The 20,119-nt window shown below is 39.3% G+C and overlaps 1 protein-coding gene across 8 annotated transcripts in view; it reads right to left on the bottom strand.

Moving 5' to 3' along the window:
• The window catches only part of ALDH1A2 (aldehyde dehydrogenase 1 family member A2), a 99,985-nt gene that overhangs the window by 57,986 nt on the left and 21,880 nt on the right, over nucleotides 1-20,119 (bottom strand). For all 8 annotated transcript variants that reach the window (XM_042988767.1, XM_042988768.1, XM_042988765.1 and 5 more), the window contains 3 exons: nucleotides 5,280-5,384; nucleotides 4,957-5,097; nucleotides 1,825-1,954 (listed from right to left, as the gene is read on the bottom strand). In XM_042988767.1, the coding sequence (XP_042844701.1) occupies nucleotides 1,825-1,954; nucleotides 4,957-5,097; nucleotides 5,280-5,384 (376 nt within the window). The remainder of the gene's footprint in view (nucleotides 1-1,824; nucleotides 1,955-4,956; nucleotides 5,098-5,279; nucleotides 5,385-20,119) is intronic.

Raw genomic sequence — 20,119 nt, 5'->3', positions numbered from 1 at the left:
TAATTTACATTTCTGCCTTGAAACAGGAAAGGCCAGCTTAAAAAGGAAGACACATGTCCTGTTTTTAACAAAAATTGTAATTCTCAGGCCCTCCAACAGATATGCTCACACTACCTAGTAACCCTGCTCCACTCAGGCCATTCCCAAATCCTGCCAGCAATGCTAGAGAACAGGAATTCTGTAAAATCTTCACAGACAAAACTGAACCAAGAGTCTGACATTCCCTAAGAGCAATCTTCTCCATACTGAACAAAGAAAACCTATGGGTGGCAAGGAAGAGTGCCTGTAACTGCAAACCCATTTTCTAAAGGCTAACATTCCACATGTTGCTGTATATCATGGAGGTAATTTTAAAATAGACCTTTGAAGTCTCATCTCTGTCCCTTCTCCACTCTTACTGTGACTCCTCCTCTTGCCCCATGCCTAAATGAAGCATCCCAACAGCCACTTGGCTGGTGCCGGTCTCTGTACCCTCTCCTTGCTGCTCGAGGCAGAGAACCAGCCGCACAGGCATCACCTGGCAGCTGGTTAGGAATGCAGAACCTCAGGTCTCACCCCAGACCTAGTCCATCAGAAACTGCATTTGACAAAGACCCCAAATGATACGTATGTGTATCAAAGTTTGAGAAGAACTGCTCTAAGCCCACCGCACTATCTGCTGGCCACCCCCGTTCCAGGTAAACCAACCCCTTGGCCTGAGAAGGGCCTCAGGGGGCACTCCAAAGTGCCCAGCCTTGCTTTCCACACTTCCTAGGATGCACACGGAAAGCAGGCTGTTTTCCAGAAAACCTAGGTAGAGGCCTGGGCACGGTACTTAGCAGCCACCAGGAGCCACTGGTGAAGATGTATTTCCTGTCCTTATGTCTGCTCACCATTACCAACACCCTCACATCTCCTGCAGTCATTCCCTTTCCTGTCCTACCTCTTCTTCCCAGTATTGAAAACGGATCAGCTAGTGAAGTGATTCACCAGGCTCTAATGTCAGAATTTCGGCTCTCCAGCTTGCTTGCTGGTGAATTAGGAAAACTACTTAACTTCACTAGCCCTCAGTTACTTCCTCTGTCAGTGAGGATGCTATAATAGTGCCTTCACCTTGGGCTTGCTGTGAAAGCTCTCAATCTGGCATTCGGATGGCTGGCACCTCACGTGCAGATTGGGACCTGTCCACTGACTTAGTGTGCACATTCGCCCTCTCCTTTAAAGGACTACACCACTGACAGGCAAGGCCACACAACTCAGCACCTAACTGTAACTCTCCCATAGAGATCTCTGTGCCGCTGGTTTTCTCTCCTAACTTGGATCTTAAAAGAAAGGATGGCTGTTGTGTTTACAGATTGAAAAAGTAATTCATGCTTATTACAGAAAAATATAAAAAAGAGAAATAAGTTATCCACAATCTCTCCTCTAAGAGACAATTGTTAACATTTAGAGTGTCCTCTTCCAAATAAGTAGATCTCACGGTCAGGAAGGAAAGGACCAAGTCTTAATGTCCTTGATAACTTCCCCGACTTCCCCGCGTCCAATACCTCTCCACACTCCCAGCACCTAACGTAGCACAGTGCTGAGTACTTAGCAGCAGACAAACCCATACGTGTGCCTCAGCCGACTGCTGTAGTGACGTAAGTGGCTTGTCCCTGCACTTATATGTACACTGTCTACATACAGAAACAGGGACGTTGTCAGAGTTAGTGATGTAATATGTTTGGTTCATATGTAAGGTTTCTGACACGAGTTGCTCCTATCTGCATTCCATGGGGCTACTGTTTGTGTTGGATGGTGAGTGTGTTTCTGGTTTCCCTTTCGATGTGCTCAGATTTCACTTACCTACAGGAATGGTCATCCCGTGAATTTTATCAGCCCAGCCTGCGTAGTACCGAAGAGTTTTGATGACCCCCTGCAAATCCACGTAAAAAGCTTGCAAGAACGGTTTGCCACCATTTAGGGATTCCATGGTCTGTACGAAAAGAAATGGAGAGAACTTTCCAGTGACACACAAAATAATCTCTAGAGCAGAGGAAAATGGAAGAGCGAGAATGTGAATGAATACGAATAGTGATTCATACCTGGTCAGTTCTGATTTCCCAAATGAAAAGATTTTTTAGTACTGCCAGTTTAGGTCAGTCTCTAGTAAAAACCACAATGAATATGTATGCACATGTTTTTGTGCCCGTGCGTCTCCAGTAACCACTATCCAAATGCATAAACACAACGTTTCTTCAACTAACGATAAAGAAATGTTCTGCCTGTCAAACCAGCTTCTGTTATATTAATGATCAGAGCTGCGTGGGGATGTGTTGGAGTCTAGACCAGTAATCTGAATCCATAAAGAGGAGCAGGGACATGGGCCTTTATGCAACTGATGAGAATATAAAGCGTTTTCCACCGCTGCCAAGACCCCTGCTGAGAAATGGAATATCCACCGTGCACAGTGACTTTATTTATTACCATCAAATAAACAAGAGCTCCTCTAGGGAAGCTCATACTTTAACAACTTCAGGGCTGCTTTTTGGTAAATATTTATGTTAACAACCATTACCTATTAAAAGTGAAGTATCTGTTCCATTGAATAAAAATAGACATACTGAGCAGTTGTAGATTACAAATGTTACTATTTGAATGAGGTGTTCCTAAACTGCTTGAATTGTAGCAACAACCATAAAAAGCCACATGGACACACTGAAATGAGAAAGGAGTATTTAGACTTGAGAAATATTGAAGGTGTTACAAGTTTAATGAATTCAAAATAAGCAAAAACATATGTTTATAATCTCATGTCCTTCTCTGTGAGGACACTTTATTATTCATACTGGTGTGAAAATGATGTGAGTGCTGACAAAACTAAGATGGAAATATTCTCCATTCGATGACATAAAAATACAATCACTTACAGGGCAACATACCCACTCACGTGGGTAAGGATCTGATGCGACTCACGTGCATATAAGATAGGACTCATTTTAAAAGATCCCATCACTTATCACTGTACATTGGCTCACCTTTACCAACGGGAATCCAATTATTTCCCAGTACTTTTGAGAACACGTATATGTTCAGGAGATGGGCATTATGTTCTCCAGGCAGCCAGCACAGAGCCAAGCTCCACACAGTATAGAGTGAAGTGCAGTCAGTAACCAGAATCTGAGCCACCTACATGGTCCCAATGAGCTGTTGACAACAGCCAATTTCACCTGAGGGTTGCCAGCCCTATGTTTATTTTCGATTAATTATATTTACTTGGATGAGGTATTAACTTCATTTTCTGGTCAGAAGCTCCCATCTATTCCAGAGGCTATCTCTTATTAAAAATCACTCCTCCCATGGCCTGAGGAGTATTTAAAAACAGAAATCTCATTTAAGTGTAATGGCAAAAGGGAACTGATCACGGTGAGGCATATGTCCGAAAAAGAATGGCATATGAATTTTATGACATGAAAATATAACTGCAGTATGTGTGTGTGTGTGTGTGTATATGTATGTATGTGTACACATATATGTATATATATATGTGTCTGTATATATATATATATGTGTACACATATATATACATACACACTAGTCTAATGTTGTAAATATCGTATAGATTTCACTCAATTAAACAGACACTTACAGACAATCTATATGCCCTCTCTACCTGACCATTTATGTCCCAGGAACACAAAAGAAGTAAAATACAGTCCTCACGCTTGAAGAAATCATAATCCAGGGAAGACATAAGCCTGCAGACCAGCATTTCCCCCCAAGTGTTCCAAAGAATTCAGTTTTGCACGATACTGATAGATTAGCCAGAAAAATAGTGTTGAGGCTTAAATAAATCTGAGAAATAGTGACTAGGGCTTTTCCGAGTCTCTAATAGGTCAGTGTCTCGTGAACATCTGAGAAGGAGCTACTTTACCCGGAACAAACACCTTTATTGCAAAACACATAAACACCTCACTGGAACAGTCTTCCTTGAAGTACCAGATTAGATAATGTTTTTAAAGAGAAGTAAATGTTACAGGGGCCAGAGTTCCAAATAATCTCCATAAAGGATTCATTTTTGTTCCCATACTATGAACAGATCCTGGAAGGGGATGGCTGGAAGAATGATGACAGCAGTGACACTGAGGAAGGACATAAGGCTTCCCCCTCCCAGAGCAAGCCCAATTGTGCTCTGTTTTCCCACGTGAAGGGTAGGATACAGTGTTCACGGTTTGAACGCCTGACTGAACAAGGACGCCCTAAACGTTAACTGATCAACAGTGGGTTATCCAGGAGGAGATCCCTGGTGCACAAAACAGACATTCCCAAATGGTTCCAGTTTCCAGGCAGTTCGTATTCCCTAAGAAACTGACTTTTATTTTATAAATAGCAAAAACAAACAAATACAAAAACCACTAGGAGAGGAGAGAGGATGCTCCTTATGTGAGAAAATGATTTAGCGAAAGACAGTTGCTGTCTCCTGCTATCTCTCCTATCCCCTGGTTCTAGAAAGTGGCAGAAGAACAAAGGGGGCAGAAGTGCCTGAGAGGCCCTCTGCTTCTGAAGGATTCTCTTTAGTCAAGAGAGGTTAACTCTGGGGAGGTAAAAAAACAGTCCTATTTGATCCTCAAATGAATCATTTGGTGTTGGTTTTCCCTAAGCTTCATGGTGACTCTCCTGCTGCTTAACTGTTTTTGTTTTGATTTGTCGGTTGAGGGTGGGCTAAGGTTGGAAAGGAAGGCAAGAACGTCCTTTCTAGTCATGGGAAGCTATGGTTTTGTTCTTCAAAATTCACTAAGAAGAGACCCTCAGCTAGTCTTGCACCTCCCCATCTGATCCCAAAAGCCAAACACCTCTCATTTTTCATGTGTATTATGTTCTCTTCAGCTTGTCCCCCAAGTTGACTTCACACCACATTTTCAGAAAGGCTGAGGAATCTACATTTCAGTGGAGTAGTAAATTTAGGGTAAAGACTTAATGTTTTTTTAGGCTACTTACTGCAAGAACTGCCCTGTCTCGCTCCACCAAGTCTGCAAGCTTATCCAACAGACGGCCTCTTTCTGAAGCGTCCATCCTTCTCCACACTGAACCAAGAGAGAAAGCCAGGCGGGCTGCCTGCACTGCTTTGTCTATATCTGCCTGTTAGAGAGGAAGAGGCACAACTGAGGAGAGAGAACACTCCAAATAAAGGAAGAACCACCTGCTTCGATGAAAAAGGTGATGAATGAACGTCAGTGCTGGTGTCTGGGGAGGATAAGCTTAGTGCTCTGTTGTCTGAAGGCAGTTATTTCATAGGGAATCTTTTTCTAAGAAGGACATACCTTGTCTGCTTCTTGAACTTCACACACCTGCTCTCCTGTGGCTGGATTATAGACAGGGAACACTCTCCCGCTCTCTGAGTTCTGCCACTCATTGTTAATAAAAATCTATGGAAGTAGACAACAGAGGAGGATCGGTGAGACACGTGATAGGAAGCCAACCAATGGTGAAGGATTATGGAAGTGCCATGGTAGTGATATTTGTTCTATATGTTTGTTGGCACGTAAGTATAGAATTTGAAGCATTACAAGAGACCCTTAACAGTATGCAGTCCAGCCTCTCCCCAAATTCAGAAATTTCCTCTATGATATTTTTATCTCAAGTTTATCCAAAGATTAAATATAGTTCTTACCTTTAGCGAACCTGCCAACCAGTGAGGGAGTCAAACAAAGATGGAAGCACAGAGTCTCACATACATACAAACAATACACAAAGCTGAGAAAATATTTACTGACTGTCCAAACTCTGGCCAATATCCAAAAGGAGTAAATACCATGGATCAAACTGAGTCATCACGCTTTAGATCCTAGTTTCTCTCTCAGAGGCATAAGTAACTTCACAGGGAACTTGAAGGGTGCTGAAATAAGTAAGCATTCACTTAATTTATAGTCAGATCCTGAACTGTGCAATGACTCTAACTGGTGAGTTAAACAAGTTATGTGTGTAAGTCCAAGTTAGATTTCTTCCCCTTTGCTGGGTAGACTACACGACTCAGCAAAGGGAAAAGGCCTGTCTTTCAAACTGGTCTCTCAAGAATTTCTTAAGAGTCTTGGTTTCCTTATAAAGGAAATGGAGAGGGGCGCCTGGGTGGTGCAGTTGGTTAAGCGTCCGACTTCAGCCAGGTCACGATCTCGCGGTCTGTGAGTTCGAGCCCCGCGTCGGGCTCTGGGCTGATGGCTCGGAGCCTGGAGCTTGTTTCCGATTCTGTGTCTCCCTCTCTCTCTGCCCCTCCCCCGTTCATGCTCTGTCTCTCTCTGTCCCAAAAGTAAATAAAAAACGTTGAAAAAAAATTTTTAAAGGAAATGGAGATTATATTAAAATGGCAAAGAGACTTATAGTTAAAAAAAATATTCAAGTTAGTATCTCAGAAGATTTGTAAGGACTGAGTTGAAGAAAAGGAGAAAATATAGGCAAAGAAATGTAAAAATTTTTATTGATATTAAAGAGAGAAACCCAAACAAAACGTTTGGACTATGACAGCTCAAAGAATACACAAAGATATTTTACTCTATAAAATTTATAGCATTACCATGAAAATTTCTGAAGTCAGAAGCCATCAGTCAATTTAGAACAAACACAAGGAAAAATTGATTTGTTATTGTCTGCCATTTTAGTAAATCACAGATGAGGCTAAATGAAGACAGATCTGCAATTCTAAATACTAAGTTCTAGATTATTCCAAAGCTTTATTTTGCCTTGATTTGTTAAAACAATGAAGCCTATGTTTCCCCTTTTTAAGACAAAAGAGAAAAAAGACCTTAAGTCTGCATAAGCACTTAATTCAAAAGTAACAAGCATAAACACAATGGCCTTGTAATTGTAGAAATTTTAAGTGTACGATTTATAAACATGCTTTATAATTTACAACAATTTATAAACAATTTCTAAATGTAATGTATTCATTTATTCAATAAGTACTTAGATAGTCCTAGACCTAGGACAGGCAAAGAGGACTAGCAGTGCCAGCCCTCCAGGGTCTTAGAGTCTCTAGTAACTCATTAAATATTCACAACCTTAATGGCAGAATTTTATTACCACTACCAAAGATGAGAAAGTTGTGAGGATGGGAGGTTAAGAGTCTGATGAAGCAGGTTCTCGTTGTGGCTCTGACTAGTCTACTGCTCCTTCCAGTGTTATCAGAGTCTGCGGGATTGCTCAGTCCAAAGAAACGAGTTCATGTCCAAGCCTAAATTTGATCTATAGTTCTTGGACTCCTGGTCTAGTTCTCTTCCCACTCCATGTAACAAACTTCCTAACAGTTCACAGTTGATCATATCTGCACACTCCTTTGAAACACAGTATGACCTCCAAGGTAACAAAGGACAAAAATTGAGAGATTAGTTTCACTTCTAGAGCATTATCAGGTTTAAGGAAGAGGGGTCTTGCCAATATGCCTTATTCTCTTTATTCACAATTTGACAGAGACTTCTTAACCTTTTTAATCCAATTTTAGTTTTTAAGTTTCTTTACTGAGTTCTATCTGTAAGAATTGAGATTTCATGACCTTTATTGATTCTTAGAGGTCTTCCAAAGATCAAAGAGAAAAATTACTTATTTTTTAACAGGATAAAACTCATTCATTCTCTTACTGTTTTCATTTAGGTGCATGGATCATCTTATAAATTTAAGATACACTACAGGACCTTAGTGATCTTTTGCTATTTTGTCATCCTAGGAGTTACTTCATCATCACTCAATTATTTCCAACCATGCTAAAAAAGAACAAAACAAAAAATTGTGGAACTGCCATAGAATGAATAAATAATTACAACTATTTCATCATCCTTCAGTTTTCATATGGTGTTGTCCAAACTAATGCATCATTTTTTGAAAGCACATAAAAGAAGTCTGGTGACACCATCTTTGTCATATCCTTTTTAGCTTTCATTGAATGCATTTAGGAACTCAGAATTTTTCATTTCAGTCCATCATGAGTAAGAGAAGATTACAGAGAAAGATATTTCACAACCGTAAATGAGTCAGAAGATGAAGGCAAAGAGAGAGAAACACTGGAGACTCTACTGATGAGGGTGAAGTTGATGAAGCAAAAGTTTGGACTATTTTCTCAAACTCAGGAATTAAAGAGCAAACAAGATATTTATGAATACACCAAGAAAACATGATATTCTAACTCAGTCATTTAATAGGACAGAGTTAATTATTTAGTATTTTGCAACAAGAACCTGGACCACCTTGTTTTGCTAAAAGGATATGTGATAATTCTTTTATCTTTTATGATATCTGTGTGTAAAAATTTAGTTGATATGATTCATAAGTGGACAAATACTGAAGGTAGGTGTATACACAAAGGTGACTAGAGGACACATATTATGTAGAAATAAAATTTTTCATTGATCAATCTAATCTACGTTTAAATTAGAAATTTAAATTAGAAATTAAAAACGGGGGTATCGATTGAGCATCTGACTCTCGATTTTGGCTCAGGTCATGAACTCACGGGTTCATGGGATTGAGACCTGTGTTGGGCTCTGTACATTCAGCACAGAGCATGCTTCAGATTCTCTCCCCCTCTCTCTCTGCCCCTACCCCATGTACTCTCTCTCAAAATAAACAAACTTTAAAAAAAACCTAAAAATGGAAACATCCTGTAATTATGGAACACAAAGATAGCCATCCTTTTTAATACAAAATTATAAGCACTCAAACTTTTCAATAGCATTACACTGTGAAAATGCACATACAAGAACCAGAAGTAACAATAAGCTGTAGCCTATTAGAGATATGTTTAAAATCTGGAATCAGTATTTATGACATGAATATTTCCTGTTTCATACATGATAGCTGATGAGCAGATAGTTAGATTCAAAGGCCCTTTACCCATTCCTGGCCAATACCTCTAAATATCCAGGAAAATATGGAAGAATAATTTGGTTTGCTATGTTTAAGTTCTAATTTTGTGGGTTTCACTATTACTACTGCTGTACATTTTTCATAAAATAACTTAAAATTTTAAGCATACAAAGGATCCAACAGACCCAGATGGTAAATGTGATGACTATTTTTCCTGGTATGCTGAAGGTTAAAATATTTGATTTTTACTAGGTTATTCTTTTTGTAGACCTAGCCTTATGACACTTAAAAAACCTGTACTGATAACTTTGTTGGTACACCGACTAGCAAATACCTCTAATACTTGAAGATTTTCAGCTTCTCTAGGCTATTTCAAAAATCTTGAATACTATATCAATAGTTCTTCCCTAACCAGGCTCCCAATGGCCAATACTGACATAATTTAAACAACAAAATAAATAATGATAGCAATGATTACTCATAGAATGAAAAAGGCACTCAAGAGCCCATAATGATACAAATTATTTTAATGAATATATAAATGGGGGGATAAGATGAAGTTCTGCTTCATAGGAGAATTCCAACTAACAGTTGTGAAGGAATGGTGGAATTAGATAATCACCATTTGTCAAACATCATAGTAGTAATTGCTGGAGGCAAAATCATCAGTGGATGATAAAATTGGTGGGTAAAAGTATAATGAAAAATTGGATGTTAATGTAGTCTCAAAGTATATTCCCACAAGATACTTCCTAATTACAAAGGGAAAAATAGAAACTTTATTAGAGAAACTTGACAGACAGCACCTTAATCAAGCAATCAAGGTTAACATCACCAGTAATGCAACAAATGAATTGTTATTAACATTTTATCTGCATGTCCTACCAATAATTAAAAAGCTGTGTTGAAATCTCTTGCTTTGGTTGTGGATTTGTCAGTATATCTCTTAGAGTCTTCATTTATATCTTTATAAATTTTAGGCTATTTTATTAGTGAATATAAAATGATTTTTGTACATTATCCTTACATCCTATAATTGTTTATTAGTTCCAGAAGGGTTTTTTTTCTCTTTTTTGTGTGTTTGAATTCTTAGGGATTTTCTACCTAGACAATCATGTTATTTATGAACAGAGACAGTTTTATTTCTTCCTTCCCAGTCTATATACATGTTATTTCCTTTTCTGGTTTTACTATATTAGGTAGGACTTTCAGCACAATGTTCAACAGGAGTGGCAAAAAGGGGTTTCTTGTTCCTATTCATAGAAAGCATCTATATAATTTCTTGTCATTAAGCATGATGGCAGCAAGAGGTTTTATGTAGGTATTTATCATCCAGTTGAGGAAATTCCTTTATTTTTAGTTTGTGGAGAGGTTTTTTTTTTTTGTTTTGTTTTGTTTTTTTTTTACCATGAATGGGTGTTGGATTTTGTCAAATGCTAATTCTAAATGTACAGATGCTATCGTATGAGTTTTTTTCATTAGCCTGTTGATGTGACAGATCATAATAAATGATTTTTGAATTCTGAACCAGTCTTGTATACCTGGAATAAATACCACTTTGTTGTGGTGTATAATATACTGTTGGATTTTATGTGTCAACATTTTTTACAGTATTTGCATTTATGTTAATAAGAGGTATTGGTCTGTAGTTTTCCTTTCCTGTATGTCTTTATCTGGTTTTAGTATTACAGTAATGCTGGCCATATTAGATGAGTTAGGGAGTGATCCTTTTGCTTCTATTTTCTGGAAAATACTACACAGAATTGGTATGTTTGCTAGAAATCACCACTAAAACCATCTGAACCAGGGGCATCTGGGTGGCTCAGGTGGGTGAACATCCAACTTCAACTCAGGTCATGATCTCAAGGTTCATGAGTTCAAGCCCCACATTGGGCTCGCTGCTGTCAGTGCAGAGTCCACTTCAGATCCTCTGTCCCCCTCTCTCCTTGCCCCTCCCCTGCTTGCTCTCTCTCTCAATAACAAACATTTTAAAAAATCTGGACCAGTGCTCTTTTATTTTTGGAAGGTTACTAATTACTAATTCGACTTCTTAAATTTATATGGGCCCATTTAAGGTTAGCCAATATGAGTTTCCATCCTTGGTTCCCACCACCAACTATTCCTTTTTTGTGCATCTCTTAGGTCAACCTCCTGAGAAGAGCACTTGGTTGGTTTCAGGACATTTTTTGAAGCACCTCCAGATGTAAATGAAATAACTACCCTTGGGTCCAAATATATGTAACCATAAAGAAGAAAGCCACGTATGTTTGAAGCCATTAAAGGGCCAAGTTTGGGTCAAGATAATTTCTTTTCAAAAGAACCATGGAGAGGCGGGCAACAAGTGATGAATATCTCAGGAGTGGGTGCCAAGTTGGTAGGTGTTAAGATTTTAAGAATTTCTGTATTTTTAAAGTGTCTTTGGTATTGGTATCTGGGTAATTCTGGTCTCAAAGAGTAAGATGGAAAGTATTCTTCTCCTCTCTTCGATTTTCTGGAAGAGTTTTTGTAGAAGTAGCATTATTTTGTCCTTAAATATTTGATAGAATTTGCCGGTAAAAGTATCTGGGCTTGGAGTTTTCTCTGTCAAAAAGGTTTTTTAGCTATGTGTTCAATTTCTTCAATAAATACAGGGCTATTTATCTATTTCTCCTTGTGTGACTTTTGGTAAAATCTGTCTTTCAAGAAATTGACCCATTGGAGCATCTGGGTGGCTCAGTTAGTTAAGGGTTTGACTCTTGATTTTGGCTCAGGTCATAATCTCCTGGTCATGAGATCCAGCCCAGCACTGGGCTCCATGCTGAGCATGGAGCCTGCTTAAGATTCTCTCTCTCCCTCTCCCTCTCCCCTATGCTCTCTTTTTAAAATAAAAAAAAAAAAGATAGATAGATAATTTGCCCATTAGTTATCAAATTTGTGGGCACAGATTTGCTCACAATATTCCTTTATCATCCTTATAATGTCCATTGATGGTCCCTCTTTCATTTCCGGTATTCAAAATTTATGTCTTCTCGCTTTTTCTCTTTGTTAGACAAGCTAGATATTTATCAATTTTATTGACCTTTTCAAAGAACCAGTCCATGGTTTTAGTGATATTCTCTATTGTTTTCTGTTTTCAATTTCACTGATTTCTGCTATAATTTTTTATTATTTTTCTTCTGCTTGCTTTAGATTTATATAGCTCTTCTTCTTCTAGTTTTCTAAGGTAGAAACTTGGATTATTTCTTATTTTCTAGTATATGCAACTCAATGCTGTAAATTTTCCTCTACCATTTTCACTGCATCCCACAAATTTTGGTAAGTTGTATTTTCATTTAGTTTAAAACATTTTAAATTTCTCTTGAGACTTATTCTTTGATTCATGTGTTATTCAGAAATATGTTCTTTAATCTCCAAACATTTTGGGATTTTCCAGTTTTCTGCTATTAATTTATAGTTTTACTCTATTGTGGTCTGGGAGTATTTTTTATATGATTTCTACTCTTTTAAATTTGTTGAAGTGTGTTTTATGGTCTAGAATGTGGTCTATCTTAGTGAATGCTCCATATGAACTTGAGAAGAATGTGTATTCTGCTGCTGTTTGATGGAGGCTTACTTTACTACTCTTAGAACTAATAGCAGCATTTGCTTTTATAGAAAACCCAGCTTTTGCATTTTCCTTCTGTTCCCAACTCATTTTAATATCACTGTTCTTTCAATTAATCAATATATTAAAATTAATGTATGCATGGATAGCGTTTCAATTACATATTGTAATAATATTTCATGTCACACCGTATAATTAAGCAGAAAAAATGAAAGGCAAAAAGGTTGAAAATAAAGTGATACTGTCTTTTTTTCTTCAGACATGATTGCCTGTCCAGAAATTCCTAAGAAATCTACAAAAAAACGCTGAAAGTATAATTTAGCAAAGTCCCAGGATACGAGATCAATATACTATCAATAAATCATTGGGAAATGAAATTTAAACGCATATATTTATACACACACATTAGTTCATGCAAGATCTGGTTGCACTGCGACAGAAGGGTCCTTTACAGTATATTGCTTACCTTACAGCCAGAAGTGGAAATCCTGGGCAGCAACTTCTGGCAGCAACTATTAACCCGTTAAATTATGTGACTTTAAAAATTATACTCTAAGAAAGAGTCTCAAGAAGAGTTATGGCTCTTAGTTGTAATGTAACCTCTTCACAAAATTGAGGGACCTGCAAAACTCTCTCCCAATCCTCCCCTGTAGAAAAAGATTCGATAGAAAACAAAACAAAACAAAACAAAAAAGGTGGAACTAACAGAAAAAGGAAGAGCTGAGCAGAAATTTGATTTTGCAGGAAAAAAACGGCCAAATGTTCATTGAAAGCCTATTTTAAGGGCACCTCACTGGCTCAGTTGGTGAAACATGTGATTCTTGATCTCAGGGTTGTGGGTTCAAGCCCCACACTGGGTATGGAGATTGCTTAAAAATAAAATCTAAAAAAAAAAAAACAAAAACAAAAAACCAAAAAAACAAAAGGCCTACTCTAAACACCGCGTTGTTTTAGATTCTACTGAAAACCCACAGAAAACATGTACTCTGCTCTCTGCTGTCCTGGAACTTATAATTATGTTTCAGAGACAAGATTACTTTCAGGAAAGTTAAATAATGTAAGGCACTCTATGATTTAGTGCCAAGATGAATGGTAGAGATAACCACTGCAGGAGTGTACCTCAGAGAAGGGAGATAGCAGTGTGGGCTGACATGTTAGAAGAACACTTCAGGAAAACAAGAAATAATGAGGGAGTATGACCCAGGGTAGGGAAAGGATAAGGTAAAGGAAAGAAATTCTATCCCTAATAAGATGATTCAGCTGGCCCGATCTACCCCTCCTCCTCGACTTCAGCTCCTCTCTGAAGATTATCTGATACAATGGTTTAGGAAGTGTGACAGAAAAGGAAGAAATCCAAGTTTAGCTGCTCTCCTTCCCTCCAGGAGTCCCCAGACCCTAGCAGCAGCTCCAGGGATTGAGCGCCCTGGAAACCCAGCCCCAGCCTCTACCGCGGGACTGGCTTCAGAGTAAGCAGGGTGCCTTCCAGCACGCAGGTCCTCCAAACCACGAAAATCCAGAAAGGACATAGGTCAGAAAGCCGGTCACACTCACAGAAAGAAGGGAGACATGAGAAAAGATTCTTCCCAATGTTGTAAATTGATACATTTAGAGAGAGCTGTGCCTAAAAGGAGTGAAAAAGACGGCAGAGCATACAGGAAGAAGAAGCTTTGAAAAGACATGGAAAATAAATACTGAAAAAAGTAGTGTTAGAGAACAAATATTTTTTAAAAAATGTAGTTGTTAGAATTGAAGAGTCTGAGAAAAATAAGCCTTACAGATTTCCCAATGAGAAACAATGAATCGACAAGGGAACCATGATGAAGAGAAATGGGGGTAGTGGGAAAAGAAAACGTTGAGATAGGGAAAATAGAAAGAGCTGGAACTCCTCTCCTATGAACATTCAGGTGTTCAATATTTTGAACTGTTCGAGACTGGATAACTAGATTTCTTTCCTTTTTTCACATGAAAATACAGTTAGAAAAAGCATTAAAGCAAGACCAGCCAGAACACATACAGAGCCCGTGGCGGAGAACAATTTGAGACCCAGCCATCGACTTGTGTCATCACAATCCTGCTATTTGCAGACACGTCTTGTGTTCGTGGTTTTGGTCAATACCTGAATTTCGCTAGTAGCCCACGGAGTGGAGAGGGGATTACACTGTAGGGGAATCGTGGTATTCTTGGGTAGCATAATCCGGAATGCTAAGTATGTGTACTTGGGCCAAAAGGTTCTCAAAAGCCAAGCAAACGATTGCAGAGATAAAGACAAGGAGTCCCAGGCAATCAGTAAGGACAATTTTGTTATAAAAAGTCTAGTCTAAACACAGCTGAATTCAAGAGGATGAGTCTCTTAAGGTGCAGGTTTCCATGGACTCTTCCTGTTAACACCCTCCCATCCCATCTTCCCTTCCCTTATCTTCCTCAAAAGTTTGTACTAAGTAGGTGCTTAGTGCCTGCTAGTGTCTCCTTAGATTTCTGGATTTTCTTTCTTTTCCAGGATGAGCACATTACGTCTTTCGGGTTAAATATACCTGTCTGTCTCCAGTATATGATCCCAAGAGTACAAGAGGGCTAAAGGGGTACTTGCTCCAGACGTCCCAAAAGACAAAGGCCACTGCTTCCATGTAGCGTGTCAACCACCAAATAATTCTTTAAAGAGAAAATAAATCATTCCAATGACTGACTCACTTGTAGAGAACAGACCTGGCTAAAACAAACTCAATTATATATCATCAATCCTACCTACCCCACTGCCCCATGATCTCCATATCTGAGAATGCTCTTGACATCTGTTTTAAGAAAAGAGTAAGAAACAGCCAACTGGTCTGAGCCGCCTTATCAAAGTCACATTGAATTACAGCATTTGTTACTCTGTTGAAGCAACATGGCATTAAAGCCAAGTACACACCAATGTCAGTTGTGACATATTCCCAAATCGGAAGAAACTATACTTGCCATCAGTGTTGTGGTAGAAGGCAATGGGAATTGCTACTGGTAATGGTTAATGTTCATTTCTTCCTGTTCCACTTTCTATAAACAAGGTAATGCCTATACAAGCTCATTACTGTAAACTGAGCACATTTAAATTGGCAGTAAAACCAGAGTATTTACTCTAGTGCACATATAAAGTGCCTCATCCAATGTTTTGGAAATGTTTCAAGTTTTGAAACCAAGCAGCTGGCAGCTTTACAAGCCAAACCTTACACTTAAATCACTCACTCTGGAAAGTTTTTTGGTGTCCCGTGTCAGGTAGTACCATTCAGCAGACGTTCATTCCCCCACCCCTTGAATTCTTTTGCAATAAATTTGCATTCACAGGGCTCTTATAACTCTTCCAGCACCATAGACTCCAATGGCTGTTGATTAAATGTATATATCCTGTGCATTTAATCTGACTTACATTATGGCCACTTCGTAAAAATGCCACAGACTGGACAAGCGATGACACATAGCAAGAACCTGGAATCCCTGCAAAGCCTCAGATTAGGGTTTTTTCTCCTTCTTTATTAATAGTGACCATTTTGTGGCCCGGCTCTAAATCAGCAAAAGTATTTGACAGCAAATGCTCCTATCTATGGATTATATATAACCCGTCCTACACACCAGATGAAAAAGGGATAACCCTGGGAAAGGAAGGGCTTGTTCCATGTAAATCATGTTACAAATTGGACAACACCCAGAGAGTTCATTGTTCAGCCTCAATTGTGAAGGCCGTTCCCATTTACTATTCTCCTAGAATCGATGTTAATTAAGGTGGACTGAGACCATAAATCAGCCTGGGAGTTTTACAATGTAATTCAGCATTAAGCATATATATTTAAATTAAAAGTAACTGATTAACCATTAGAGTTTTTCCAGAAGTGGCTGGGGCCATTTCTTTATAATAAAGACACGTCACCTTTCATTTTTGTAAAGGGGAGAGCATGAAAAAAATACTGTATTATCTTCTAAAATGGTGAATAAGGCTGGTAAGTGACTCACGACACTGGTTATTGGGAGGAGGAGCTGGCAAGAGAGAGAGAAAAGAAGAACAGGAAGGAGAGCTGCATGGTGCAGGGCAGCTGGCATCTTTTCTCTACCTCCCTTGAAGTCGTGGGCTCTCCCTTTAGTCACAATCATCCATTACCCACCTACCATTCATCAGGCTCTGTGCTAGGCACTGGGGGTGACAGAAATAAGTAAGAACCAGCGCCCGCCCTTCAAGTGAGCGTTCAGCATGGCAGAGGGCAGGACTGTCACAGCAATGGCTCTAATAATAGGACATGACAACAACATTCAAAAGGATTTATGGAACAACCACTAGGAATATGCTTCAAAGATACTATACTTTATGTTCCAACTTTATAAAACAGTAGCCCGGTAATTTGTGTGCCTCCAGGAAACCCAACCAAAGAGCTACACCTGCCTGACAGAAGCCAGGAGAACATCCTTCTGAGAATAGGACTTGGGCTTCATCAAAAAAAAAAAAAAAAAAAAAAAAGCAGAAGAAACAAAGCAATGGCTCTGTAAACCCACAGCTGAAAAGACAGGATTGTCTGATAAGTAAGTCCTTCAAGAGCTGTGCTAACACAGCCCATCTACACATGCCTCCCCACACAGTAAATATGAAAACCACGTGCAGAGAGTGAGCCTGGGAGAGGAATTTGTTTTAACCCAAAGTACATGGATAACACATATTCGATGAGTAATTCAGATTTATTAACATTATTAGATGACCACTGTATACCACGCATTTTTACTATTTCATTTAATCTGTGTAACATAACCGTGATGTAGGTATTTTCCTTCTAGATGTGTAAATGAAGGATCATGTTACAAATGCAAGTTTATACTGCAAATAATGTACAAGGCAAAAACTTGAACGTAGGTCTCTAAATGCTAAGTACAGAGCTTTTCCATTCCTCGTAACATTACCGGTTCCCACCTCCCACCATCCACAACTCTACTAGACTACAACTTTAAGTGAACGATCTATGTTCAGTTAGGCCAAAAGCAGCAAAAAGAATATAATTAGGACTTTTCCTGTAAAGTCAGAATTGAAAACCCAACCAATCAAGCGAATAATAACAAAAGTTAACATATAAGGCTTACTATGTTCCCAGCACTGTTCTAGACACTTTACATATATTAACTCATTTAATACTCAACATTATCATCTGAGGTCAATACTATTATTATCCCTGTTTTACAGATGACGAAGCTGAAGCTCAGAGATATAGAGGAGCTCACCCAGAGCCAGGCATGTGGCAGAACTGGGACTCAAAACCCACACAGTCTGGCACCTTCACCCCTCAGCCCTGGACACTGGTATCTATAACAGACTGGCACTCTGATGTCACTTCCTGCATTGCTACATAACCTTCAAGCGGCCATCTGCACTGTCCCAAAAGAAATAAACATGCTTCTTCCCCAAGGGGTAGGTTTCTTCATAATCTGGTCCCAACCAACACTTCTGGTCTCCTCTCCGGCCATCCCTCACCATGTATCTAAGCAGGAATAACATCTATAGGACAATATCATTCATGAGAAACAAGCAGTGACAAAATAACACCACATTTCCCATCAAGGATATGTCCCTATCTAAATATAGAATGGAGTGTGTGCCTGTGGAGAAAACCAGACTGGTCTTACATAGACCAGTGTCTTATAGTGTGCCATAAACTGAGGAGCACAAGCATTCAAAATCTGTGGATCTAAGTTCCTCCCTTTGCCCCCCTATACTTAAATCACACCAAAAATGCTACGAATTGTTATGAATGAGGATCTCTGAGCCTGCTGTTTCCTCCCTTCCTTACCTGACACAACATTAGAATTTTAGTCATCTTTCAAAACTCAGTTCGAGGGGCGCCTGGGTGGCTCAGTTGGTTAAGTGCCCGACTTGGGCTCAGGTCGTGATCTCACAGTTCATGGGTTCGAGCCCCGTGTTGGGCTCTGTGCTGACAGCTCAGAGCCTGGAGCCTGCTTCGGATTCTGTCTCTCCCTTTCTCTCCGCCCCTTCCCCGACTCGTGCTCTGTCTCTCTCCCTCTCTCTCTCAAAAATAAATAAATATTTTAAAAATCACAAAAAACCCCTCGGTTCAAATACTTGATAAAGCTGTCCCAAACTCTTCAGAGTTGTCTGATCATTCTCTGACTTCTGCCTGTGTATCACATCGATCTGTAATACTTTACGCATGTCCCCCACTTAGATTGTGGGCTCCTTAAGGATAAACACCATGTCACTATGTCATCTTTGTTTTTTGATCTCCAGGACCTAGAAAAAGAATAGTGAAATGGTAGATGCTCAGTAAATATTTATATGCATTTGTATTACCCAAGAAGCAAATTCTTTTTGTCAACAAAAACCAAAACAATGTATGTTTTAATTCCAGGAATCAGATCCTTGGAATTCTAGAACGGTTTCTATCTATCCAGAGAAGCAGGTCCCCAGTCAACACTGAATACTACCTAATATTGGATGCTTCCTACTTTTTCTTGTCTGGATTGAGGCTACGCAACAATCGGTTTTCCTCTAGAACATGGCTTTGGATAGACACTGTGACACCAAGATAATGGAGTTATTTACTCACCTAAGAAGATTGCAGAACCATGCACCTTGCTAAAACTCTTTAGGATAAAGGTGGTTCAGAAGGAACCCTTTTTCTCTGGGGGCACTAGATAATGACACCGGAGTTCTCGGGAGGAACCTGAAACCCAGAACTGCAGTCCCTTCATCTCACCACTGCCAGTAGTGTGGTTCATTATTTAACTCTGCTTAGGGGCTTGTTTATAAACGGACATCACTTTCGTGGTCTTATTTTCTATCACAGCAAAAGGAGGAGGGGGAGGAAGAGTGCTTGTGTTCTGTTCTTGGTTTCAAACTAAATGTTCAGCTAGTCTCCTAGCTTCCCCAACCCTCAGTTTCTTTATCTATGATAAAGAATGATGATTTATCTATAATAAGTGAAACTTGGTAACTGAAGATAGGCTAATCTATGACACTTGTGATAAAACTTCTGTCCAGCCCCTTGACAGATATTGATAATCAATCACAATATCTTCCAGTTGAATTTCTGAAAACTTTTCAACATGGCATTTTAGAAAGCTACTGCCAACTGAATGGAAGATGTCCCTGAGGACGTAAAAGTTCTAACTCTGTGAATCTGACGTACTGGCTATAGAACACATATGGCCACCAGTGGGCGCTCAACAGGAAAGTTTGTCATAAGTTCTGGGACACCGTAGGTTTGTCTTTCTTCTCCAAGTGCATGTTGACATTTCTCTAACCATTTCAACAACACCTCTCTATGTCCAGGGCAGAGTCCATCCTCTGGGTTCAAAAGTGGCGGTCTCCTTTTCCAATTACGTCTAGCACTTGAACATGTAACTGATGAACTAGAAAGATACCATTTTGAAAAAGCACAATTTGGGTGGAAAAAAATCCTGCAACAAACATTTTAAAACTTAGGCAAGCTCATCACCAAGCACAATTGGTAACTGCCCACCTTCCCCCCAAACGGTCTTACTGCTTGTTGTGAAACTATGAGGTTCGACACGATTATACTTTACCAGCGCAATCGTACTAAAGGATCACTTTAAAAGACACTAATGGGGGGCACCTGGGTAGCTCAGTTGGTTAAGCATCCCACTCTTGGTTTCAGTTCAGGTCATGATCTCGCGGTTTGTGAGTCTGAGCCCCGCATCAGGCTCTGTGCTGACAGCACACAGCCTGCTTCAGATTCTGCGTCC

Source organism: Panthera tigris, chromosome B3 (genome assembly GCF_018350195.1).
Source record: "Panthera tigris isolate Pti1 chromosome B3, P.tigris_Pti1_mat1.1, whole genome shotgun sequence".
NCBI lineage: Eukaryota > Metazoa > Chordata > Mammalia > Carnivora > Felidae > Panthera > Panthera tigris.
This window is presented reverse-complemented; position numbering and strand designations above follow the sequence as displayed.